At 54.4% G+C, this 26,879-nt stretch overlaps 1 protein-coding gene across 1 annotated transcript; it reads right to left on the bottom strand.

Moving 5' to 3' along the window:
- Nucleotides 1–7,956: 7,956 nt before the first annotated feature.
- MYOC (myocilin) lies at nt 7,957–20,528 on the bottom strand (the record flags this gene model as incomplete). The annotated part of the gene is made up of 3 exons (XM_080824515.1): nt 19,961–20,528; nt 10,824–10,949; nt 7,957–8,741 (listed from the first exon to the last, which is right to left on the bottom strand). Exons 1-3 carry the CDS (start codon nt 20,523–20,525, stop codon nt 7,957–7,959), a joined length of 1,476 nt encoding a protein of 491 aa, XP_080680641.1. The 5' UTR covers nt 20,526–20,528.
- Nucleotides 20,529–26,879: the final 6,351 nt, after the last annotated feature.

The following is a 26,879-nucleotide window of genomic DNA, read 5'->3' as shown; positions in this document are numbered from 1 at the left end:
GCCGTGGGGAGTGTCAACCCCTTGCGAGCTGGGACGTGGAAAACAGGGAGGTCTGCCTCAAGCTCTTGCAGACGCCCCCAGATGTCTTGCCACATATCCTGACCCCACATAGGCTTATCCATGGTCATCCATGCCTTGGCTTCCCACTGTCGGGGTCGTCAGTGCAATGGGTTAGTGGTCAGGGCTCATGAGTGATCACTGGCCAGACGGATTCGAGCTCGGCCCTGTGGCTTCTGTGTGAGAGGCGGTCCCTGGAGGGGCGTGTGCACCTGCTAGGAGCGGGGGCTCTATTGGGGTATGTTGGGCTTCTGTCCCCCTTCAGAGCTGAGACCCGTATCCCAGGGGTGCTCTCTCCTTGTGTGTGTTTTCTGCCACAGGGCCCAGCCCGTACCTTCTGGAGTCCCAGTCACATGCGACACCGGGGCAGCCCTGCGGGGAGATGCCTACAGCTTTGACCTGCTTCACTCGGAGTTTGGCTTTCTCAAAGGCAGCTTGTTGCTCTGGCCCCAGGCCCAGACGTGCCCTTTCTTTACCAGGCAGTGTAAGGGTCAGAGGCTCTGTGCCAGACGGGGAATAAAAGTCCTCCAGACCCCCAAATCCCTACAAAGATGGGCACCTCTTTCTCATTCTTGGCGATCTGATAAGCTCGTACCTCATGGATCACGGCTTGTGGGACAAGCCGAGTCCTATCCGACAGGACGACTCCTGAAACCTTATGGCAGTGCCTGGGCCTTGAATTTTCTGTGGCTTCACTGCCCCTCCTGGGATCCCCTCCCAGGGGTCCCCCAGCAGAGGCCAATCTGCACAGGTCAGCGTCGTATCGTCAATGCCGTGGGCCTGCTTGGCTTGCGGGGAAGGACGAGAGCGACAGTCGCAGGCTGTGCAGATGGCCTGGGGAGCCCTTGGAAGGCTTATTTTCTCCCTCCCACATGAGGCAAGTTGATCTTAGTTATCAGAAACCCTCAAAGTACTTTTTATTGAATTTCCTTGAGGATGAAGCAGTTTAACAGGAATATTCGCCCCCCACCCCCTCACCAACCAGAGTATCAGAATAAAATAGTAACAGTCTGGAAATGATAAAAGACTTTAAAAATGGCCACGTTAGGGTGCCTGGGTGGCTCAGTTGGTTGGGCGACTGCCTTCAGCCCAGGTCATGATCCCGGAGTCCCGCATCGGGCTCCCTGCTCAGCAGGGAGTCTGCTTCTTCCTCTGACCCTCCCCCCCCTCCTGCTCTCTCTCAAATAAATAAATAAAATCTCAAAAAAAAAATTAAAATGGCCATGTTAGTTAAAAAATCTGATGAAAGTTCAGCATCATGTAGTCAACAGGGAAATTTGGTCATTTCTGTGACATACATTTTAAAATGATATTGATATCATTACACGGTATATATCAGATGTTCGAAATTTCATACTATTACAGCCCAGAGAGAGTTTAGCATCACTGGTTACTGGACAGTGTTTCCCATGAAATTTTATGTACACAAAATTTACATAGTTGCAAAAAAAACCAATGTAGCCTTTGTGATAAGACTCCGTTTCTTAAGTAATCAAAGAGCCGATGAAGACAGGCTCTCTCCCTTCTAGGCAGATGATATTAAAGGTAAAGAAAAACCTTTGCTTACAATTTCTTATTACAAAAAAGTAATTATCTGAGAAAATGTCTTCCCATTACTAGAAAAATAAATTCTATTTTTTCACCAGTGTTTTTTTTTAAGATATTTATTTATTTATTTATTTATTTGACACAGAGAGGGAGAGATCACAAGTAGGCAGAGAAGCAGGCAGAGAGAGAGGAGGAAGCAGGCTCCCTGCTGAGCAGAGAGCCTGATGCGGGGCTCGATCCCAGCACCCTGAGATCATGACCTGAGCCGAAGGCAGAGGCTTAACCCACTGAGCCACCCAGGCGCCCCTTTTTCACCAGTGTTTGTTGGATATCAAAACTCTTAAAAAAATACATATATCCATTCCAGTCTTAGCTTGACAACACATAACATTTGTTTCTCAATATTCCCTTTCCACAAACCTTCTGGAACTTTCTGTATCCCTTCAGCTTTTGTTCCAAAACTCCAACCAAGAGCCAGGTACCCTTCACAGGGCTCTTCACTGACACTTGTGACGGATGGAGCTTGGGGGCCGGACTTGCGGCAAGGGAGTCGGCGTTCTCTAAAGCCTCTACTCCCTGCTTTTTTCCCTTCCAGTCTCTGGGCCATGTTTTGGTTATTTCGGGGGGTGGGGGGTTGCGCATTTCAAAGACAGGACGAGATTTACAACCTCAAGGGACAGGGAAAGAATGCCAGCTTCCTCCTAGGAACTTTGGGGGAATGGCTGTTTAAAGTTTCTCCTTTGTTTTAGGTGTCAGACAGCCTGGAGCGTTTTGTCTGTTCCTCGTCAGTCACCACTCCACCGTCTTTTTTTTTTTTTTAAACTATTTTGAACCTTTTTTTTTTTTTTAAGATTTTATTTATTTATTTGACAGAGATCACAAGTAGGCAGAGAAGCAGGCAGAGAGAGAGAGAGGAAGCAGGCTCCCTGCTGAGCAGAGAGCCTGATGCGGGGCTTGATCCCAGGACTCTGGGATCATGACCTGAGCCAAAGGCAGAGGCAGAGGCTTTAACCCACTGAGCCACTCAGGGGCCCCGTCTTTTTTTCTTTTTTTTAAAGATTTTATTTATTTATTGGACAGACAGAGATCACAAGCAGGCAGAGAGAGGAGGAAGCAGGCTCCCCGCTGAGCAGAGAGCCCCCCGGGCGCCCGCCGCTCCACCGCCTTCATTCCCATCACTTGCCCAGGGATTTTAGCTCTTCGTGTCCAAACCAGGCTTTGTCACAAGGGCCCAGGTCTTAGCTTTGCGGAGCGGTCTGCTAAGGCCTCTAACTTATTCCCCTGCTACCCCACCGGTCGGCCAGCCCCAAAGCCAGCAGGGTGGGGGACACTCCCATGCTCTTCTCTGAGCTCAGCCCCTACGCGGGCCTCCGTCGCCCTCCGAACCGCCCGCTGAGCCACCTGTCTGGTCCTCTGCCTTGCCGCAGTGAGCGATGCCGGCTTTCTCAGATTAACCCCTTACAGCCGCTAGCGTTTGGGGGCATCCCCGTACTCACGTGGCCGTCCACAAGCATCTGACAAACGAGGCCCCGCAGCCCCCACCCCTCACAGAGGCCGCCGGCAGCCTGAGGTCCCCCCCCCCCTGCCACACACACAGATGCCTCATTTCCAGGGCCCGCGTCCTCTGTCGCCGGGCTGGCGCGCCGCATGTTGGCTCTAAGGCCCTGGGTGTGATCAGACACTGACCCCGCCCTCGGAAGGCAGGGAGAGGCTGGAGGAGGAAACCGCCGCTCCAGCGGCAATAAGCAAGGGCCCTGCCACAGGCCTTGTCTTGGACGAGTACGACCCACGACCGCCCGCTACACCTTAGAAGTTGATAAGGAGCCTTAACCGGGTTCAGTCACATAAATGGTGCGGGCCTTCTGCTTCCTTCTTCTTCTTTCTTCTTTCTCCTCCTCCTCCTCCTCCTCTTCTCTTCAAAATATTTTATTTATTTATTTATTTATTTGTCAGAGGCAGAGAATGGCGGGCAGAGAGAGACGCAGACTCCCCGCTGAGCAGGGAGCCCGATGCGGGGCTCGATCCTGGGACCATGACCTGAGCCGGAGGCAGAGGCTTAACCCACTGAGCCCCCCGGGCGCCCTGGTGCAGGTGCTCTTAACACCACGGGACTATCTCGGTCTCTGGGGGCAGGGGGCATCCGAGGGCATCCACGGCCGGGGGTGGGGGCGGCGTGAAGCTCTCCAGTCGCCAGCGTCCAGCTCACACGTCAGCCGGAGTCCTGTCTTCTCGATGACCTTCCACAACATCCGGAGAGGGACGCGTGATGGAAAGTATAGACAATTTAAAATCGGTGGATTACATCGCGTGTCGGGAGACGATAGATGCCCTGGAAATGACGTTTTGAAATCATCAGACGGGGTCAGGAAGGGTGGACGGGGCTGACGAAACGGCCGGTCAGCGGCGCTCTAAACGGGGTGGCCCGGGCGGCCTCCCGAGGAAGGCGACAGCTGGATGAGGTAGGCGTGTGGCCGGCCGGGCCGAGGGAAAGAGCCGGCGCGAAGGGCCCGAGACGATCGCCCGGAGCACGCGAAGGAGCAGGCGGGCCGGGGCGGCTGGAGCAGAGTGGAGCGGGCACAGGAGTGAAAGGTGAAGTCGCGGGGGCGGGGAAGGGTCTCGGGGACTGTGTGGGGACCCCGGCCGTGGGGGCTTTCCGCAGTGGGCGCCGTCTGGCTGCAAAGGTGACGAGGCCATCCGGGGGCAAGGGGCAGAGCGCGTCGGAGGCTGTGTGGACCCGGGAGAAGGACGACGGGAATCTGAGTGGGGAGCCGTGGCCTGGTGACAAATGTGGTGACAAATGTGCTCAGGTCCTGCACGGATGTGCCTGAACATGGACCCAACGAGAATTTTTGATGTGTTGGATGTGGGGTTTGACAGCAGCGAGTAGGGGATGACTTCAAGAGTTATGGCCCGGGTCGCCGGGCGGTGGGGGGCTCAGTGGGTTGAGCCTCTGCCTTCAGCTCAGGTCATGGTCCCAGGATCCTGGGATCGAGCCCCGCATTGGGCTCCCTGCTCAGCAAGGAGCCTGCTTCTCTCTCTGCCTTTCTCCCAGCTTGTGCTCTCTCTCTCTCAAATAAATAAATAAAAATCTTAAAAAGAGAAAATTAAACCAATAAACTTAAAAAAAAAAAAAGAGCTTGGGCCTGAGCAGCTGGCAGAATGGGGTTTCTAGCAGCTCCGAGAAGAGCAGATTGGGCACTTATGACAGGGGCGTGCGGGGAAACGCAGAGATTCTAGTTTTGCTGATTGGATATGCCTCATAGACATCTTTTTAAGATTTTATTTTTCAGTAATCGCTATACCCAACGTGGAGCCCGAACTCATGGGATCGAGAGCTGCTCCCCCAGCAGAGCTAGCCCGGTGCCCCTGCCTACGGGACATTTAATTGGAGAGGCCCCGTGCACAGATAAAAATACGAACCTGGGGCTTAGGAGTAAGGTGTGGGCCGGAGGTGTGAACAGGGGGTCATCGGCCCAGCCGCGGCGTTCAGAGCCACGATGCCAGGAGAGACCGGAGGAACGGGTCGGTGAAGAGGAGACCGCTGAGCCCGGGAGCACGTCAGTCTGAAGCGGCTGAGCGATGTGATTGTGAGTTTTGTGTGTCAAGTTGACTGGCCCCAGGGGTGCCCAGATGCAGCACTGTTCGTGTGTGTGTGTGAGGTGACGGTGTCTCCAAGTGAGATGAGCCTTTGAATCCGAGGACTCAGTAAAGCAGACGCCCTCCCAGTGTGGGGGGGCATCGCTCAGTCCACGTAGGGCCTGAGTAGAGCAAAAAGCCGGAGGAAGGAGGACTCCACCCCGTGCCTGCTGCTTGCCTGCTTGGGCGGGGACCCCTGTCTTCCCTGGGGTTTATGCCCTCGGCTTCCCCGGTTCTCAAGCCCTCGGACTCGGACTGAATTACACCACCAGACTCCCGGGTCTCCAGCTTCCAGAAGGCAGATCATGGGACTTCTCAGCTTCTACAATTGGCGTGAATCGGTTCCTCACACTAAATCTCTTTTCATATCTACATCCACATCTACACTGAGTGACACAGGCTGAAGGGAGGAGCTCGCTAGAGAGCGCGGAAGGAGCGGTCAGTGATGCAGGCAAGTCGAATACCTTGGACGCCAAGTCCAGAACGGCTCCCTTCCTCCCTCCTTCGTTCACACTCTTCTTCCGTCCCAAAGCCAGAGGCAGGAGCTGGCAGAGGGAAAGAAAAGGAGCCATGGGCTGGTCTGTGTGAGGACTGGCCTCCCCAGCACATGAGAGGGGACGGCCTGTCTTCTCACCCAAAGCTCTCATCACCTTCCACGCGTCCTTCAAACACCGGCAGCTACAGGCGCTCACAACGGTGAATGAGCTCATGCGTTCCTACTTCTGGGGTTTCTAGGCTTTAAGAGTCTGGTATCAGTGGGGTGCAGTGGTGACATCCAGTTGGTACGGGCTGAATGGTGTGTCGCCCCCAGGTTCGTGTGTCAAAGATTTAACCCCTAGTACCTCAGAAGGTGACCGTCTTTTGAGATAGGACCTTTAAAGAGGTAATTGCGGTAAAATTGGGTCCCTGGGGTGGGCCCTAATCCAATCTGACTGCTGTTCTTAAAAAAGAGGAAATTGGGGCACAGATGCACACAGAAGGAGGGCCCTGTGGAGAGTCAGGGAGAAGGCAACCACCTACAAGCCAAGAAGGGAGGCCTCAGAAGACACACCCCCGGTGACACCTTGATCTCAGACTTTTAGCCTCCAGAACTGTGAGAGAATAGACTTCCGTTGTTTCAGCCTTTGTCACGGTGGCCCGAGCAGACAAACACACCCGTGGAGAGACATCTCACCTCCTTCCCGCTCACGCTCGGTGCGCGTAGCCCCTACAAGAACTGACTCTCGAGAGAGGTAGGAAACGTTCCATTCTGCGTTTTGCGTTCCGAAGCACACGCTTTAGGACCCGCGATAGAGAGACTTGTCTTTAAAGTCAAGGTTTTGACGTTGAAGTGCTGGTTCTCTTGGAAATCAAAAGGCTGAGTGAGGCCTGGTCCCAAGACCAAGATTTGAGAAGATAACAGGAAAAGGGCCCCACTGTGGCGTCCCTGCAGTTGCATAATGTCTGGGGGAGGCCAGGGAAAAGGAGAGAAAAAGAGAGCGTAGGTTCTGGAGAGTTCTTGTCAAAGCAGACGGTTTGGGGCATGAGAAGGCAGAAGCTTCCAGGTTAAACCTGGGTAGGTGGCAAAGTTCTAAGGGAAGTGGCTTGCGCGCCAGCAGAGGGGCAGAAGGGGCCCCGAGACCGATGTAGGGGGGAGGGCCTGAGCACCCTGAATTTCCTCTGGTGCACATGACCTCCTGAGGGGACACAGAACAGGCTGGAGCAGCAGCCTGCTGGAGCTGGCCTCAGGGACGCGGCCATCACACGCAGCCGTCACATGTGGAGACGAACGTGTCGGCGGCCAGTGCTGGAGGCCGCACGGTGACTGAGACCCGGCAGGACAAGAGTCGGCCTGGACGCCCCTCCCTGCTCGCCCGAGCGCCCTGGAGCACGGAGGCCACCTGGATGAGCTCGGGGACGAGGAGTGACCTGAACTGACTGAAAGCACATTAACAGGACAGAGAACAAGCTGAATTGGCCAGGTGAAGTGTTGTCCCACTCGGGGCAAGGGCACCTCAAGGTCACAAGTAAGTTCAGTTACTTAAAAGCCAACGGGGGGGGGAGGCGTCTGCTCCCCTGGGTTGTAGTTTAGGGAACCGATGCCCATGCCGGCCAGTGAGAACCCACTCGGAGCCCAGGCTGCTGGGGAAAGAGAAGATGGCTTGGGAGGGACCCAGAGCACAGATGGGGGTGGGGGGGGGCGGCGGGGGGGCAGGTTCCATTGTTGGCCTGGTGTCCTGGGCCAGACAGCAAAGCCACCTCTCAGTCTCTCTCTCTCTCTCTCTCTCTCACACGGCACTGCTAGTGTCCTGCTGGCACAGCGCCCACCCCGAGGGATTATCCGATGCCGGAATCCGGGCTCTTCTCCTAAGCAAAGCAGGCGGCGGAGGTCCAGGAGGACAGGCTGGGCGGTGGCTTTACTTCGCGGGGCCGAGGTTAGGGGGCGCCGCCGCGGACGCCGCGTGAAGCGCAGAGGCCCCGCCGCGCGCACGTGGCCACAAGGGCCGCTCGTCTGTCCTCCGGCTGCGGCCGGCGGGAACCAGGCAGCGGGCAGGGCGCGACCCGGGGGCCGGGTGGGGCGGGCTGTCTGGCGCGAGCCCCTCTCCCCCCCGCACCCCCCACCCTTTTTGGCCAGCGGGGCCTTTCGGAAGGGCCCTGGGGTTTGCAGGGAGGCCGCCGGGCTTCCCGACTCCGGCCGCGGCGCCGCAGCTCGTGCGCGCGGAGCCGGCCGCGGGCTCAGCCCCGGGAGAGCCGGACGTCGTCGGCGACCATGTGGAAGTTGTCCCGGGCGAAGAGGCGCCGCTCCCGCGGGTTGGAGTCCAGCGCGCTGCTGTACCCGTGGCGGACGCAGAGCGGCACGCGCAGCGCCTCGCTGCGCCCCGTGGCCGGGTCGTAGGCGAAGTTGACGGCGGCCTCGGGCGACGAGTAGCTGCCGACCGTGTAGAGGCGGCCGCAGGCCAGGAAGGCGTTGGCCACCGCGCGCCTCCGGATGTTCGTCTCCCACGTGCGCTCCGGGGCCAGGCTCTCGGGGCTCAGCTTGGACAGGACGATGGCGCCCCTGGCCGCGCGCGTGCTGTAGATGACCCACAGCCCCGTCTCGTCCACCGCCAGGTCGATGTCCGTGTAGCCGCCCCACGAGTACGGGAACTGCCCGCGGTAGCCGGCGCCCCGCAGCTCCCGCTCGGCCCGCACCGTCTCCGAGGCCAGCTCGTAGCGCACCAGCGTGGCGGACCCCGCGGCCGGGAAGTAGAGGCTGCCCGCGTAGACCACGGCGCCGGTGCTCTCCAGCGGCCGCGGCAGCACGTGCACCCTGGAGGGGTGGCCCTGCAGGAACTGGGCGGCGCGGTCGTACTCGAACACCTGCCGCACGTCGCGGCCCCCCGTGTCCACTCGCCACGTGGTCTCCGCCGTGTGCGGGGGCCGGGGCTCCGGGTCGCGCATCCACACGCCGTACTTGCCCGCGGCCGCCTCGGCTCTGCGCAGGGTGAGCGGCTCGCCCACCCACACCAGCTCTCCGCAGCCTGCGGGGTGCAGGACACGCATGACCCGGGCCGCTCTGCCCCCGTCCGTGCGCCCCGCGGCCGCGCCCCGGCCCGCGCAAGCCACAGCCCGGGAGACAGGGCGCCAGGGTCAAGGACAGGCTCTGCCCTCCCCGGCAGGGTGCCGTTCGGGTCCCTCAGCCCGGCGACCCTGGCGTGGTCCTTGGTTCAAAAGGGACAGTGTTTCGGGTAGGAGATGTTAAATGTGATCACACATGTTAGGTACCTGGTAGAGAGTAAATGGCCTGGAAAGTATTAGCGATACATGTCACCCCGTATCTGTTGTAAAGAGGGAGGCTGCACAGAGGGCTTCCAAACGTATTCCTAATATTTGGTTGAAGCCGGGCAGAAACTCACGGGCGTCTATTATACTACTCTTTACTTTCATGTCTGATTAAATTCATTTTTAAAAATGAAACGGGAGGGGGGGCGCCTGGGTGGCTCAGTGGGTTAAGCCTCTGCCTTCCGCTCCGGTCATGATCTCAGGGTCCTGGGATCCAGCCCTGCACTGGGCTCTCTGCTCAGTGGGGAGCCTGCTTCCCCCCGACTCTCTCTCTCTCTCTGCCTGCTTGTGATCTCTGTCAAATAAATAAGTAAATAAATCTTTTTTTTTAAGATTTTATTTGTTTATTTGTCAGAGAGAGGGAGAGAGAGAGAGCATGAGCACAGGCATGCAGAGTGGTAGGCAGGGGTAGAGGCAGAAGCAGGCTCCCCGCCGAGCAAGGAGCCCGACGCCCAGGATCCTGAGATCACCACCCGAGCTGAAGGCAGCCGCCCAACCAAATGAGCCACCCAGGCATCCCAGTCAATAAATCTTAAAAAAAAAAAAAAAAGAAAAGAAAAGAAAAGAAACAGGGGCACCTGAGTGACTCACTCAGTTGGGTGGCTGCCTTCAGCTCAGATCTTGATCTCACGGTTCTGGGATCCAGCCCCAGCCCAGTGTTGGGCTCCTTGCTCAGCAGGGAGTCTGCCTCTCCCTCTCCCTCTGCCCTTTCCCCACTATTTGTGTGCACGCGCTCACTCTCTCTCTCTCTCTCTCAAATAAATAAATAAAATCTTTTAAAAATTAATAAAAATGAAACAAAAATCATTATAATAAACTCTGTAAAACCGGGTGCCTATGTGGCTCAGTTGGTTAAGTGACTACTTTTGGCTCAGGTCATGATCCTGGAGTCCCAGGATCGAGTCCCGCATCAGGCTCTCTGCTCAACGAGGAAGAGAAGTCCCTGCTTCTCTCTCTGACCTTCTCCCCTCTCATGCTCTCTCTCTCAAACAAATAAAAAAAAGAAACTCTGTAAAACAAGGTTGTTCAAGCCCAAACTGATGGACCACATAGTTTAGGCGTCATTTCAATACAATAAAACCCGAACATCGGTTGAAGATGTAGACTTAGCTGAAACAGACAAGCAGCTCTCTGTGCTTTTTTCACTCCCCGTGTAAAGGGTGGGAAGTCTTTGCTGCTCGGGTCTCAGAGAACCATATTTTGAAAACTTTAAAACGTCCCCATCGCCATGCAAGCTCCTGTGCTGGAAGTAATTTCCAGAAACACGGGTAGTCACAGCTTCTGAAAGAGCCTGCCTTAAGTCCGGCTTTCAGGGAGCACTTTGGAGAGGGGCAGCTGTACTTCTCAGTACCCACAGCTCAGAAAAGACACCTCTGCTGAGTATCTGCTAACTGTGTGCTGAGAGGGCACATGCAGTCATTGGGCCTGAAGAAAAAGAAAGATCTGAAGGATCTGCTGAACAATGCAATGAACTTCTAGGTGGCAATCAAGTGGGTGAGATTCACCTCTCTCTCCTCTTCCCCCAGCGCAGCCCAGCTGAGCCCAGCATCCCCGCGGGGGCGGCGAGCGAGCTATAGGGCTTTGCTAGGAAGGTTGACTTCCTGCCAGGCCTCTCTGGGGAGGGGGCAGAGAGGGGCTCTTCCTCTCCCCCTTTCCTGCCTCACTGCCAGAGCTGACTGATGGTCCGCCCTCCCCGCACAGCGGACTGACCAGCTCTGAACACAGAACAGGCCCAGATAAAGACCGTGTGTGTACAAAAGGGAAGACATTTAACTTCGTACCAGGGTCTCCCTCCTCATTCTCAGGATGGCCCGATGGACTCTCCTTCAGGATTCGGGAAGCAGGAACCTCAGTTAACTCTGACTTCAGCTCCTGGAAGTTTGCGGTCTCCACATTCCATTTAGAAACTGTGTTAAAAGAAAGAGACAAATTTATGGTATGACGAAAATGGCCCAATGGCTATGCTGAAGATGGTATTTAAATAGGCTCCCACAGACATGACAGTGTTTGGGATTTAAGACAATAAATATGTAAGGATGTCTGGATGGTTCGGTCAGAAGAGCATGTGACTCTTGATCTTGGAGGCGTGAGTTCGAGACCCATGTTGGGTGTAGAGATTACTTAAACAAACAAAACTTTAAAAAAGGTTTCTAAAAAGATAATGAATCTGTAGCGTTGAGGGTGGAGATCAAGCACGGCTGGCCTCTGTGGACAGCTGTTGGAGCGGGGTGATGGGTCCACTGGGGTTCTTGTGTCTCTCCACTTTCATGAATGTTTGAAAAATTCCCATAACAAGAAGCTCCCAAATAATAGATAGCATCGCGATGTGCCTTGCACAGAATAGGGTGTTTAAAATAAATAAAATAAGCTTGTACACAAAATAATTCCATAATTTATGAGCAGGTGAGGTGTGATTTGGGGGTGTTGACAAGGTCCTCAGCATCTTCCGGGGATGCCTGAAATGCAACAATTACCAGCTCCCTGCATGACAAGAGGTTCTTCTCCCCGTCATGATGCACATGTTCCTGTGAGAGGAGACGGACCCGGCTTTACACACTCAGCTGACACACTCTGTCAGATCCCCTTCTGAGACCAGTTGTGGACAGGGGCAGAGTGTGCGCGATTCCTCCCGGAATCTGCGGGTCGGGGCGGGGGATGGGGGGGCATGTTGAGGGAAGGGACGGGGAGGACACTGGTCAGACATGGGGTCACCACACTGTGTCACACTTCGCTACTTCGGTTTAGGATTAGGGTCAGACAAGAGTCCTTGCACGCAAGGGAAAAGCAGGAGTCAGGAGCAACAGCTTAGCTGTTTTAAAATGCAGCTTTATCGTTCGGGTACAGCCCGGGAGCTGACTGCTAATGAGAAGATAGTCTGTTATAGTCACTGCTCCCGAGGGGCAGGGACACCCACGCCAGAGGGGCCACAGGCAGCAGCACTGGGGTCGCTCAGGACGGAGGGAAACATGGGCAAGAACCTTTATTTTTTTTTTCCTGTGGGAAGGAGCAGGTGAAGCCGGGTGAGCAGGTTTAGGACTGGCTGATGTGCGTAATTTCAGCAGGCTCTGGGACACGGGGCTGTCCCTAGTTGCCTGGTCCCTGGCTCGGAGGTGGTCCCGGCAGGTGGACGGCGGCCTTGAGCGGGAGAGGCAGAACCCACGGAGGCGGCGTGTGGGCGTGGAGGGGCGGGGCGTGGGCCATGGGTCCGTGGGTTTGCGTATGAAAGGCGGGCTGGCCGGTGAGTCTCTAGGAATCAGCTGTGTGAGGCCCAGAGGGCAAAGCATCGGAATAAAAAGATACGCTTAAAACGTTGGCTTTTCTCTCGCTGGCCACGTCCGTCAGCTCTCTGCCCCTTGAGCGACCGGGCTCCCCACTCAGGATTCCATGTCACTGTCCCGGGGGGGCGTCAGTGCCCGGGCTGGGCTCCTGCACAGCCGAGCCGCGGGGAAGACGGCCCAACTTCTATCCCGTGTTTGCTTCACGCTCCTAAACGCAACCTCGCAGGCACAGAAGCTGACAATGAAACACTTAGCCCTTCTGGCTACACACGTGTCATCAATTTTAAGCCACACGTATTTTTTTCAGATTTTCACGTGTCTGGACTCAGGTGCCTCTTATAGTTGCTGGTAGTTAGCTTCGGCGCTCAGAACTAGAGGGAGGTGGAGACGGTTTCCTAACGGGCTGAGGCGCTCTCAGGCCTGCGTGGGGCTGCCTCTGCCACACGCTCTGCAGAGCTGAACTGGCCTCCCCGGGAGGGACGGCCCTGCAGGGGGTGCGTCCTCCCGCCCTGGGATGTCCCTCAGTCCTGAGGGGGGCTGCGGGAGCAGTTAAGACCCTTAAGCCAAAATGCGTAGCCAACGGAGGGCATTCTAGATGTGCACCCCAAACTCCAGGGACGATCGGGAATGACTCCAGGGTCTTCAGTCTCCCCAGTCTCGGGGAGCCGTCCGCCCATCTGAGTAGCAGCCCCTCTGCAACACCTACCAGTGCAACGTGGTGCTAGGTGTGCAGGTGCACGGTGCGCGGTTACAGCTGGTCCGTGGTCTGGCAAAGCCCTCTCGCTGGGGAGTAACGTGGCTCGTTCCAGACTGCTTTGGGAATGAGGACCCCTTGAACAATACAAGTGGCTCCTGGAGGGTCCTAGGAGGTTAATTTGGTTCCCTGACTCCTCTTTCCGTCTGCCTGAAGGTCTGTAGGGGTGAGGAGACTCCTGGGCTCTTCTCTCTGAAGATGGCCTTGACCTAAGACGGTACCCAAGGGAGAGGCTCCAGCCACCACCCTCCTCCCCCCCCGGGCCGGCGAGCCAGAAGGTAAGAGTGAGCGACCCCTTCCTCTACCAGGGGCAAGCAGAGCCTTTTGTAACCGTCCCTGTTTCCTGGAGCACAGGCTTCACCCTCTCCGTCTGCCTCTCCTGTCTCCACACCTCCTCTTCGGTCTAAAACAGCGACAGCGCCTTGACCCTGACTGTCGGGAGCACCCCAGCTCTGCACGAGCAGAGGCTGTTGGGCGGCAAGGCCCGGCAGGGCAGTTTCTCAAAAGCAGGTGTTGAACAAACTCCCTGAGGTGAGCTCTGTTTCCCTGGGTACCCTCCTCAGACCATCACAGACTGTTCTTTGGAATAATTCAAACTGCTTTGACCGTTTCAGCAAATGCTCAGAATACTAGAGCTAGCTTTAGGCAGTGTGAGGTGAGAAATACTGTGGTGGCATTTCTATAAACCTCTAGAAGGTTCTCTTGCTCCCCAGTTCCCTGCCCTTCAGCTCCGGGACCCACAGTTGCCATACAACCTCCCCTCCCCCCGCCAGCTCCTTCTCTGCACACCTGATGCACCTTTGCTGCATTCTGAGAATGTGGCCAGGATGATCGTGGAGCTTAGTGACTTACTGGGAAACAGACACACACTGAGAAGGGTACACACCTGTGAATCAGTGAGAAGAAAACTAAGAAAAGCGCCCATTTTAATCACAGAGGGGATAAAGAAAGTGGGGGAAACAAACGCAAAAAGGCATTTTCCGGGGTGACTTCCCTGAAGATACCGAAACCCTGAAAACATCCTTTGTGAGAAGAGACCACTAACAGGTACTTTTAGTTCTCTCCACATTGCAGAGCAGTTTTGTAGAAATTATGTCTGCGCTCTGATACCTTCACAACTTCTAAAGAAATAGAAAAAAAAACTTTAGGACTGCAGCTTGGAACTAATTTAATTATCAGTTATTAAGTGCCTCCCATGAGCCGGGTCCTGTGCTCACAACCTCTATTCCACATAACAGTCCTGACGTGGACGATCGTACCTTCATTTTGGAGAAGAGAAAACAGGCTCAGAGAAGTCAAGTAACTTGCCTAAGGTCACACAGCTGGTTGGTGGTGGGACTAAGGACTTGAGCCCAAGTCTGCCAAGGTCATGACAGTTGGGAACTTCGGTGGGGGAAGTTTGTCATCGTAAATTAATTGCCCCTTGGTGCCAAATGTATCCTTCCCTAGATGAGTTCTGAAAAACAAGGATGTCTCCTTTAAAGTGGGCACAGTGACAGGTGCCTGGGTGACTCAGTCGGTGAAGCCGCTGCCTTCAGCTCAGGTCATGATCCCAGGGTCCCAGGATCGAGTCCCACATCGGCTCCCTGCTCCGCGGGCATCTGCTTCTCCTCTCCCTCTCGCTCTGCCCACTAGTGCTCTCTCTGTGGAGTAAGTAAGTGGGGACGGTGTCACGCTTTCTGGGCAGAGGGCGCCGGAGGGACGTTGTGGGAGGAAGGGCAGCAGCAGTGGCCCCTGGGGCCGGGGGCAGAGCTCCTCTCCTGGTGCTCTCGCCCGCTCTGCACAGGGGGCCCTTTTTTCCTCCCTCTCCTGGCCTCTCCCTCTCTGCTTCTCCCTCCCGCTCCCTGCCTCACCCCTGCGCCTTTCTTCACGGTTGCTGGAACCCCCCTCATGTGCCTGCTGTGGAGTAAACAAGAACCACAGTGAAACATAACGGCAGGGAACGGCTTCCGGAATGACTGCGCGGCCCTTTCTCAGTGGGCCGACGGCACGGGCTGCGGCCAAGTCCGCCGGCTGCTGCTCGGCTGTGTCTGCCAGGAGCACCCGGCGATGGTCAGCTCCCAGAGTAGGGCTGTCCGGCCTGAGGACAGAAGCCCGTGGGAGGGGATGCGCAGCCCAAAGGCCGGCAAGCCGCTGTGTGAACGAGCCTGGCCTGGGCCCAGATCAGAGCGTCCTAGTTGGGACCTGCCTTGCACCGGGTGTGTGACTTCGGCCAAGTTACGCAACCTTGAGCCTCGGTATCCGTAGGTCAAACTGTGAATGAAAGGTCCTCAGTAAAAATGTGTCAAAAATTCCTCGGGAATGTTTAAAAATCACTCCGATTTCACTCCGAATGTGGGGAGAAAACAAAAGAGGTTAGAAAATAACCTAATACTGAGGACAGGATTGTATCCCACAGCCCAAAATTTTTAGAGCTTTTATTTGTTTCTGTTAAAATTCAGTCCTTCTGGGGCACCTGGGTGGCTCAGTGGTTAAAGCCTCTGCCTTCGGGTCAGGTCATGATCTCAGGGTCCTGGGATCGAGCCCCGCATCGGGCTCTCTGCTCAGAGGGGAGCCTGCTTCCTCTCTTTCTGCCTGCCTCTCTGCCTACTTGTGATCTCTGTCTGTCAAATAAATAAATAAAATCTTAAAAAAAAATTCAGTCCTTCTGTGGTTGAAAAGTTCATGTCTCCTACAGAATTTTGGAAATTTCCTGCACGCGCTGCCCTGTCTCCCTGACCTCCACCTCGCAGCCACGTTCTAGCGAGCTTAACCTAGAAGCCGCCCAGGAAAGCCGGGGGTTGCTAGCGGACTCGTGTCCCGGGTGCTGCTGCGACGGGTCCTGCTCTCGGATCAGGGCGCGCTAACACACGCGCGGGCGCCTGCTGAAGTCTCGTCATTAACGGGCAGCTTTACACAGCGGCGCGGCTCAAGCCCAAGAGGCCTTCGGAGCTGCGACCGCTCTGCCGCGTGCCGCTGGGGTGCTTCTCCCTGGCACTTCTCATCTGCACAGTAACCCCCACGAGGGATTATTATCCTGAGCTCGGAACGGCTCTGGGGCACTTCCTTCATATCCCACCCTCCCTTTCCCACTCACTGCTGTGGCCGCCTGCCTTGTGCCCATGTCCCCTGCCAGGACCCTGTCTCAGCCGCCCTGCCCCGGGTTCTCTGAGCCTCTGTGAGAGCCAACCTGGTGCCCACACCCCCTCTGGCGCGACGATCCGTGGACAGCAGAGTGTCAGACGCACGAGGGAAAGCTCCCTTGCTCTGCTGCCTTCTACACAGCCCCGCCAGCCACTGTGGGGCTCCCCTGGAGAATGCCCCCCACTCCTTATGGGCTCCCCTTCCTTCCCTGACTCACTCTCCCCTGTCTCGGCTTCTGCTCCCTGGGATCCGTGGCCCATACAAACCACTGCACACGAGCCCCCATCCCAGGCTCTGTCCACTGGGAGGACCGATCGGAAGCAGAGGTCAGACGAAGGGAAGAGGGGGCTTCTCGTGTGACACTAATAACCAGCTCTGATACGTCATCCGGTAATCTCTGTGTTTCTACTTTGGGCTTAATAGGTTACCAGACCTTTTGCTACAAAACAATTACTACAAAATTATATATATATATATATATATAAAATCTCAATTCTCTCACATGTACACACACACACACACTGAACAAGTGATTTCTGTGATTCTAGGGAGACCTTTTTCTGGGTAACAATTACACCATAAAGACAGTAGTAGTTTTTGTCTGAGTGACAGGCCGAGTGAGAAGAATCCACCTTCTGCGGTCTCCCTCCTCTGGGCTCACGCAGCCTCACTAAGCCTCCCCGGGGACCCCCCTTCGGCTCTTGCTGCCCCTGGAGACAGTGCGCCCACACTGAAATCCCAGCCGCCCAGAAAGCCCTTTACCTGCAGATCGAGGACCTTGAAGCCTATCTTTTGTTCCAAACGCTTCTTTCCTGATATTTAAATGTAACCTTCCTGGGGCGCCCAGCTGGTTCAGGGGGTGTATGACCTCCGGTTGTGAGTTCAGGCCCCATGCTGGGTGTAGAGATTACTTAAAATAAAATCTTTTTTTTAAAAATAATAATACAAATGGAAACTTCCTGTCTTTTATCTTTAGGTTCTGTAAACTAGAGGTCGCTTCAAGGTCCTAAAGGGCCCCTGGACCTCAGGTGGGAGGGACTGGATTAGAATTCAGTTCTGGCTCTGCCACTTGCTGGCTAGGTGGCCACGGACAAGCTCTGGGCCTCCGTTTCTGTATCTGCACAAACCGAGCCGGGGTCTCAGACGTTTTGCGGGCTGCTTTTGCAGCTCTACATTCTTGTGCTAATGTAATTTCCTGCTCGTGGGAAAAAAAATAAAAAATTTTTAAAAACCCATTGCTAAAAAGACCTTCCAAGTTTGGAGTTCACGCTAATGGGCTGTCGTCCCTATTTCAAAAGTAGAGCAGCTGGAAAGAAGAAAAAGAAATGTAGAATTAGAGAGCACAGCTAATAAATTCCCCAAGTCTTGTTAAATGACCACAGGACAATAAAAAAACCAAAACGTTGCCTCTGTTTACACACACACACACACACACACACACACACACGTTTTTGTTGACTGACTCCATCACTTAACAGTCTGAAATAAGTAATGCTTCATCATGTTTCTGTGAATACTGATTCTTTTATCTGTGCTCGAAGACTCAGGTTCCACAAGTCTTCCTGCCACCACCAATCACTGTGCCCCCCCCCCCAGGGCCCGTGGTGTCCTCACACCTTATTTTTCGTTGTTGTAAAATTTAGAATTGAGTCTCTTCCAACTATAGAAATACAGGATATTTTTAAAGATTTATTTATTGATTTACTTGACAGAGATCACAAGCAGGCAGAGAGGCAGGCAGAGAGAGAGGAGAGGAAGCAGGCTCCCCCCTGAGCAGGGAGCCCGATGCGAGGCGGGGCTCGATCCCAGGACCCTGGGGTCATGACCTGAGCCAAAGGCAGAGGCTTTAACCCACTGAGCCACCCAGGCACCCCTAGAAATACAGGATTTTAAAAAAATCCTTTACACCTGGGAATTATTTCATTTGAACACCACAGGAATCCTTCATAGGAGTTTTCATTACCATGTAGCAGGTAAGAAACCAAGGGCCAGAGGTTAAGTGACTTGCCCAAGGTCATACCTGAGCATCGACTTCTGGGTTTTTCAGTCTCATTTACATGCAGACTTTGCCTCTCAGATAGGAAGTCTTTTTTTTTTTTTTTTTAATTAGGCTCCACATGCAGCACAGAGACCAAGGTGGGACTTGAACTCACAACCCTGAGATCAAGACCTGAGCTGAGGTCAAGAGCCCATGCTTAACTGTTAGAGTCACCCAGATGCCCCTAGAAAGCCCTTTCAAAAAAATAGTTGTTTTATTTTGAAGATTTCCGAACTATTTAAAAAGTTGAAAGAATCAGGGGCGCCTGGGTGGCTCAGTGGGTTAAGCCTCTGCCTTCGGCTCAGGTCATGATCCAGGGTCCTGGGATCGAGCCCCGCCTCGCATCGGGCTCTCTGCTCAGCGGGGAGCCTGCTTCCTCCTCTCTCTCTCTCTGCCTGCCTCTCTGCCTACTTGTGATCTGTCTGTCAAATAAATAAATAAAATCTTTAAAAAAAAAAAAAGTTGAAAGAATCATACGATAAAAGCCCCCCCACCATGTGCAGCTCACTGAGATTCAGCAATTGTTACTATCTTGCCACATTTGTTTTTCTTTTGTTTCTGTCACTCTTGATACATTTACAGTTTTCACTGAACCATTAGAAAGTAAACTGTAGCCATTCTGACTCCTCACCCCCGAGCATGAGTATGTGTCTCCTTAGAAGAAGGATACGCTTCATAGCCACGATACCACCTCGTACCCAAGAAACTGAGTGTTAGCCCATGACAGGACCTATTAGTCTATATTCCCATCTCCTCGGTGATTCCAAACCTATCGCTGTGGCTTTTCTCGCCTGGATGTAGGATGTGTTCCAAGGCCAGGCACTGGATTTGGCCACCGCATCTCCTTAGCTCCTAGAATCTAGAACAAGCCACACCCCCTCGTCTTTCATGATGTTGAGTCTCTGGAGCATCTGGACTACCTGCCCCGCCACTGGATTTGCTCACTTGTTTCCTCCTGATTGGAAAACTAATTATGAAACGGAGTATTTGGGAGCAGAATTTCACAAAAAAGTGACACAAATACCTCTCGAATAATGGGGAGAGGGTGCCGCCTGTCGCAGTGCACACCCACGGACTCACCTTCCAGCGGGGACCAGGACGAGCAGAAGAGTGTCCCAGTGAGAAAGAGCTACCTCAAGGAGAGGCCTGGGGCCTTGAAAGCAGAGGTTCTCGGACTGGGCAAAGAGTCGGAAAACTCCCCAAACAACGTATTGAGGAACCCGACAAAGGGTTGCCATCTCTTTATTTTGCCAAGACAGGACATTAAAGGAAAAAAACAAAACAAAAACAAACCCCCTACTGTCTACCATGATTTCATCCACCTACTGTCATCTCACAGAGGCTATTTTAACGACAAAAGGTAGGAATCACCGTCTCCAAAGGAAGATTCAGAAAAGGGTAGTTTTCTAAGGACAATAGTTGGCAATTTTCTACTGGTCCTATACACGCACACGTCTCACCTGGTCCTTCTCTTTGTCGCTTTGCTAAGACCGGGAGAGCCGTGCCGGGAGGCACGAGAACTCGGAACCTGTGACCCAGCGGGCCTCCCGGGAGCTAGACGACCAGCGTGTGATACGTGTGATCGCTCTGCCGCCGTCATTCGTCCGCCTCGTGCCAGACGTGCCGTCCCGGGGACAGCGGAGGCGGCGGGCAAGGCCAGTCCGGGCCACCTGTAACGGGACACCTTCTGGACTCGGGGGGCCCTTCGCCCCTCCTCGTTCTTACCTTCCTCCCCGGAGCCTGGTGGCGCGTCCTGAGAGGAGCTGTGGGCCTGGGGACATTGGCCCCTTCTCAGCCGGGCCACCTCCTGGCTGCTGCTGTCTAGTCTCCGGGCCAGATCGTCGTTCTCCCGCCCGAGCCGCCTCTTCTCTTCTTCCAGAGTTGCCTTGTCGCGGAGGAGGTTGCCGTAGGCCACCTGCAGCTCCCTGGCTTGGGTTTCCAGCTGTTCTCTGTCCCTTCTCAGGGCGTCCAGCTCCCCCCGCAGCCCCTCCCGGCCGTCGCAGGGCGCGGCCGCCTGGCCCGCGGTCAGCCGGCGGAGGAGGCCCTCCAGGGAGCTGAGGCGGGCTTTGGCGGCCTCCAGGTCGGCCCGCTGGGCGCTGCTGTCTCTCTGCAGGTCCCGGAGGGCGGACGCCGCCTGGCCCTGCTCGGGGCCGCTGGGCTCGGTGGGGCTGGCCACGCTGAAGGTGTACTGGCAGCGGCCGCTGCGGTCGTCGGCCTTCCGCAGCTGGGCCGTCCTGGCCTCTAAAGCCCACACGGGGCAGGCCAGAAGCAGCCGCTGGACGGCGGCCATGGTGGGCCTGCGGCGCCGGGGATGTGCCCGGACGCCGTCGGGGCGGGCGCTGGGCAAGGCTTCCCCGGGAAAGCTCTCCTGCCCTGTGCGGCGCCTGGGTGGGTGGCCCTGCGGGGTCACGCACCGAGGCCGCACCGCGCTCTGTAGATACTGCGGAGCCAGCCCTGGGGGGAGCGGGAGGAGGCCACGTGAGGCTGGGTGGGGCCACGCACGGGGAATTGGTTGCTCACGGCCAGGAAACGTCTTAGAATAGGACATTCCAGAAATCTGTTTTGAATTTCTTTTAAATAAATGTCTCCCTCTACACACCCATGCCCCTGCCATCGTCCCTGTACCCCCGCCCTGTCTGGGGCACACGCGTTCACGCGGGGCCCACTTCAGCCAACATGACCACACGCGTGTCTGCCCCACCAAGGATTCATTTCCATTGACTCTGCAAACTTCACTGAGACCTGCTTCCGTATCATGGACTGTGCTAGAAACCGAGGGTGCGGACATTCCTAAGACACAGTCCCTCTGTCCCTGTGGCAGGGACAAGTAACGGCCAGCGAGAACCCAGGGGCGGCTTGCCACCAGGCTTCAGGGCAGCAATCCCGTAGAAACAGCCAGAAGCAGAATTCTCCCCTTGCCGCCGGCTTTAAAACAAGCGTGGGTGTGTATTTGGGAGGACCTAGGAATTCCAGTCCCCGAATATCAGGCACCCTTGTCAGTGATAGCCTCTGGGCTAGTTCTTACCAGGTGTGTGAGTGTGCGTGTGCGTGTGCGTGTGAGTGTGTGTGCGTGCGTGTGTGTGCGTGCGTGTGTATGAGTGTGTGTGCGTGTGTGTGCGTGTGTGTGCGTGTGTGTGCGTGCGTGTGTGTGTGTGTGTGTGTGTGTGTGCAAAAGGGCCTTCATCATCATGGATGAAATCTGTGGGATGCTTCTCAGGAATATGTTTTCAAATGTAGAAAATATATATGACTGCAAAGGAAGCACGTGATATTGAAATACTATTATCAAAATATTTTTAGAATTTGAACTATGTATGTCCTTCCTCATTAATACTTTAAATCAACTAATTTATTAAATTAGGCTCCACACCCAACATGGGGCTTGAACTCATGACCCTGAGACCCGGAGTCTCATGCTCTACCCGTGAGCCAGCCAGGCATCCCATCTTTATTAATATTTTAGAAACAAGATCTTTAGATACTTTAAAAATGGGGACTGATGCCTAATTTCTAAGTAGTCCGAGCATAAATGCTATTTATCTGCACCAAGCAAATGTAACATAAAATGTCTGTGATTTCTATGGGTAGCGACAAAGTCACAGGTCCTGCTAATACAGCTTGGGGTTTATGGCTATTTTCGTAACAGAATGAAATGTTACACCTAAAATTTAGTTAGAAGGTGCTGAAAATAAAGACGCAATTTTTTTTTCATATCCAAATTCTCGGGCTTTCTGGAGCCTCGTTTAACAATCCCTGCTTTACGTGAATAAACCCGAAGAGAAATCAAATAAACGAATAACAGATTTAAAAAAAAAACTCCCAAATATGCCAAGAGGAGGTCGGTGCAAATCAGAATGTGTGTAGCAGCCTCTCCAGTAACTTTTAAAATACTGTTTGCATTTGAGCAATTTATGTTGTCTGATACCAAAAACATCTTCCGTATCTGTGAAGTAAATATTTCCGATGTGCCCCAGCGGACTCACCTTGTGTTTGGGAAAACAGGCTTTTGCTCAAAATATTTTATTCTTATTTGGTTCTAAAGGTAGACTTGACCTTGAGACATTTACAAGTAGGTGTCTGTTTACCGCTGACCTAGGGGTCCTGTTCTCAGTTCCTGAATCAGATAACAAACATTACCAAGATGGTTTTGTGAAATATCTTCTAGGCAGCGAGAACTCGTTCAAATCCATTTGGCTTCACCCTCAGGAACGCTTTCCTTCCATGTAGAGGACTAAGTGAGATTGTTGCCGTGCTGCGGGCCCCACAGAGGAAAGGAGTCCCGATAAGGAGAAAGGGAAGTAATTTTCCTGCCTTCAGTTTGCTCAGAATCACCCTGCTGGTCAAGGAAGAATATGGGACTTGGGGGGTGCCTGGGTGGCTCAGTGGGTTAAAGCCTCTGCCTTGGGCTCAGGTCATGATCCCAGAGTCCCGGGATCCAGCCCCGCATCGGGCTCTCTGCTCAGCGGGGAGCCTGCTTCCTCCTCTCTCTCTCTCTGCCTACTTGTGATCTCTGTCTGTCAAATAAATAAATAATATCTTAAAAAAATATATGTGGGACTTGGGGCCGGTGTTCTGACTTCGCTTGGACCGGGTTCCTTTCCGGGGCCCAGCGCCGCCTGGGATAACCAGGAGCTCCCGGCCTGTAAGTCGGCTCAGTCCCGACGCTGTGCACGCGTTCGTCTTCCTCGCCCACGCTCCATCCCTCTCGGTCCCTCGGTCTCCCCTGAGCTGCAGGCCCTCTGTGGCAGTCACTGTCGGACGCCCCCCCACCCCCATGGGTGCCAGTGGGGAGTGAAGGCGCTTTCACTTGGTCCAACCCAGGTTGTGTCTGCCGGGCGAGAGCTACCCACCAGTCATTCTCAACGTTCTTCATGATTCCCCGTAAATGCTCGGGAAAAGAAGACATCGCTATTGGGCTCATGGAGCTTTCTTCAATCCTTGTGACTCGCCGTCCCTTCTCCCCCGGAGCCTGGCGGGGTGAGGACTGACGAGCTCCCACACTCCGCCTTCCTTCGCTGACCCCCATCACCACCCACTTGAGTCCACGGCTTGAGCTCCGCCGGCCGCCCGCCTCCCCATCCCCCTCTCAAAGCCTTCCCGGGACTAGAGCCACAAGGACGCTTGCAGGCCCAGAGAAGGAGAGGACGTGCCCGGGGTCACACAGCCAACGAGTGGCAGAGCCGGAAAGAAAACCGAGTTTTCCGATGCTGTGGTCTTTCCACCTTCTCGCTCGAGCTGAGTCCGCCCAAGGGCCCAGGAGCTGCCCAGAACACATGAAAGACTCCAGTCACCTCGTCCGGGAGCTGACACTCTGGGAAATGAGCTCGCTTCCTACATTCCCGTGAAATGAAGGCCTTCGGTGAGGGAGACTCATGCACACCCTTTGCTTCTTACAGCCGATGTCACGGAACGGCAGCCTTTCATCACACAGAATTACTGTCCTCGGCAGAGGGCTCAGGGAGGACACAGCAGACCCCCAGCCCGAGCAGCACTAAGCACCCGCGCGCTTCCTCCCACTCTCCACCTGCCTGCCGGTCACCACCCCCTCCGGGCCGGCGCCCCTGCTCCCCCGGGTCTCCAACGTCTGGAATTTGCCTGGACGGGGAGCCCCGTTTCCCTCTGAGGAAACACTGTCCACTCCAGATTCGCTGTTAGACTGTGTTCCACGGCCATTTCCTTTCTGGAGCCTGGAGCCAGGGAGTCTCCAGCTCAGATGCTATTGGGAGCCAAGAGGACGCTCTTGGGGTGCACCAGTCAAGGGCAGTTGTGCCTGTTGCTGCACCTGGCTCGGAAGGTGCCGCCGGGGCCTCCTGCGCAAGAAGGAGGCAGCAGGGGGCACTAGGGAGCAGCATTAATAAGCATCGGTGATTCTCATCCGTTCAAGGTTGTGTTTCTGTTCGCTCAGTGTTGGGTGTAAGCTGGCTGGTTACTGACTTCTCCTGCAGTTCTCCCATGGGAAAATGTAACCCCGTGAAGGCAGGGCTGTGATCACTGTTCATTTTGTCCCCAGTGACTGGCAGATACAAGCGCTCACGTTTTCAGGAGATGCACGGGTAGATACGTAATTGAAGCAGAAAGAGAAAGCAAAAGGGCCCTGAGAAGGGAAAACCAAGCCAATGGCACCGTCTTGGAGGCTGCTCAGGACACTCTGGGGACCTCCCTCTGTGTCTTGGGTGGGGGCAGGGCTGTCCTGGCTGGAGAGAAAATTCTGGGGGCACACTCCCCTCCCCCAAATGCACACACATAGCCTCAAATGGGATCGCCCCATGTATGCCTTTATTTCATTACAGATCGGGAGGCTCACGGCAAAACCTGGTGAACAGAAACGGTAACTTAAGAGCGCGGAGACGAGGACCAGGGAAGGGGCGGCGGTGAAGAGGCAGTCTGAACGGCCCCTCTCCTCCGTGGCCTGCCGCCCCGTCATCCAGGGGGTTCGTTATTCAGCGTCCCGAAGAAGCTGTCACGCTGTGGCTACAGGTAAGCCTCTGCCGGGAACCTCAGTCCTGGAGAAGCCCCGGGGAGGGAGATTTCCTCGGGAACAGGACAGGCTTCACAGGGGAGATGGCATTTGTAATGGGACCTAATGAGATGACATGTTGACGGTGGCCGTCCACGTGCTTCCGGGCCTGCCTTGAGGTCTGGTGTTCAGGCTGTGTCCGGTGACCTGGTATGGTTCAGATTGACCATGCCTCTTCCCTTTGTTGCCCCCCACCTGGAGCAGAAGGGAAGGGAAGGGAGGGTCTTAAGCCCGAGAGTCCTGCACGATCTCTTCATCCCGCGCCGGCCCCGGGGTTGTCCAGGTCCTGAGCACGGGGGTATCTTCTTCCTGTCAGGAGAGAGACTTCCCAGGGCAGGACCCGTGTAGCCCAGAAGCATGTTGTACCCCGAGAGGGAGGCGTTTAGGGGGTAGAATGGATGCCAGGGCAGCCTGCCCCGAGCTGCAAACATCATGCCAGCATCCAATTAAAGTCCAGCCACACTTAAATCATCACAAGGATATTGTGGGCAATGTTTGCCCTACAGATGCTACCGCTCGTCCCATGGACATCGCAGGGCCTCATGTTACAGCGTGCCGAGCTGATTTTCTGCCAGGTGTTGGCAGGCGGGATTTCCACAGGGTATTAGTGATCGTGGTGTGGGGGTAGGAGGTACGGAGAGATAAAGGGAGGCACAGATCCCTGCACTTGGAGGAGTTCCAGGTCTGAAGGCTCTTGGCAATCTCAAGTCTCTTACCTCGAAAAGATGGGTGTTAGCCTACCTTTCAAGTGCTCTCTAAAACCTGAATAAGAGTGACGCTGCCTCCAATAAATCAATAAAATAAAAGGAAACACAGAGAGAAAAAGTGAGATTCATTCAAAAGACCAAAGAATGGCCCCGTCCGAGAAAACACATCAGGGCTGCCTCACGGTGGGGGGCCGTCCTGGGTCATGTTGGAAGAGCTAAGGTTGGGGGACAGTGATTGGTCACCTTTCAGGGGCTGGGACACTGTAGCCTTGTATGCCTGACTTTACAAAATTGTTACCCATCTTTAAATTGATGTAGTCTGTATTTATTTTATTCTTAAAATGATCAAAATGAATTATCTTTCAAGAGTTTTTGAGAATCTGGGATTTGCTGTTATTTCTACGTCCTCTGCTAGCCTGACCTCCTGAACTCGCCCCCACACAGTGATGCCACTGGTTGCTAACACCCATTATTTAAAAAAAAATAATGATCCACTTTGGGACCTGAACAGATCACGTTTTTTCTCATTTTTCTTTCAAGTTCACATAAAAATCCCTCCCTAAGGACCAGATATTTAATTATTATTTTGGAAATGTCTTTTCGAGCTGTTTTCCTGATTCCTAATTTTTTCCTGAAATTAAAAAGCAAGTGGGGCGTGTGGGAGGATGGGTGGGTGAAGCATCTGACTCTTGATCTCAGCTCAAGTCTTGATCTCAGGGTCATGAGTTCAAGCCCTGTGTTGGGCTCCATGCTGGGCATACAGCCTACTTAAAAAAAAGAAAAGAAAAAGCCAGGGAAAAGTTTGTTTTCCATCATTATTTGCCCTCCTAGAATTTTCACTTGGACAAGTGCCATAAGGCAGTCATTTTTTTGCTTTTTTTAACTCCTCCCTAATGGACTTACCTTATGGCGTCTCGCAGTCCTGTCAGGAACAACCTTAGTTACTATAATAAGAGCAGACACAGCCTGGAAACCGGCCTGGAGCTGACACATCTTCTTTCCGATTCCGAGCCAAAGAGCTCCCAGGGTACTTTCATAAACCTCAGCTCATTTAACCCTCTCGAGATAACCCCGACGTGAGCTGGACAAAGACGGGGGATCCCTGCTTTACAAACAGAGAGACCGTGGGTCAGAGTGATTCATTGACTTGTGCAAGGTCACGCGGCTGGTTCACGGGCCACGACCTGAATGTTCTCTGCCTCCCCATGTCGTCCCATGTCTACGTTGACGGCCGTTGCAGGAAAGCCTCCAGAATGAGCTCCACAAAGGCTCCTCTGATGTTTCTTTTCTACGCAACCTATTGACAAGCAGCTTGAAGGCTACATTAGTCCAAATGTATGTGGGGATGTCCGGTGGGTTTGTGTGTCCTCCCCTGGTTGGGACCAGAGCTGACGCGATGGGCAGCGTAAACAGGGTATTA

Source organism: Martes martes (genome assembly GCF_963455335.1).
Source record: "Martes martes genome assembly, chromosome: 15".
Classification (NCBI taxonomy): Eukaryota; Metazoa; Chordata; class Mammalia; order Carnivora; family Mustelidae; genus Martes; species Martes martes.
The sequence above is the reverse complement of the archived record's forward strand: the minus strand, read 5'-3'. Positions and strand labels throughout refer to the sequence as shown.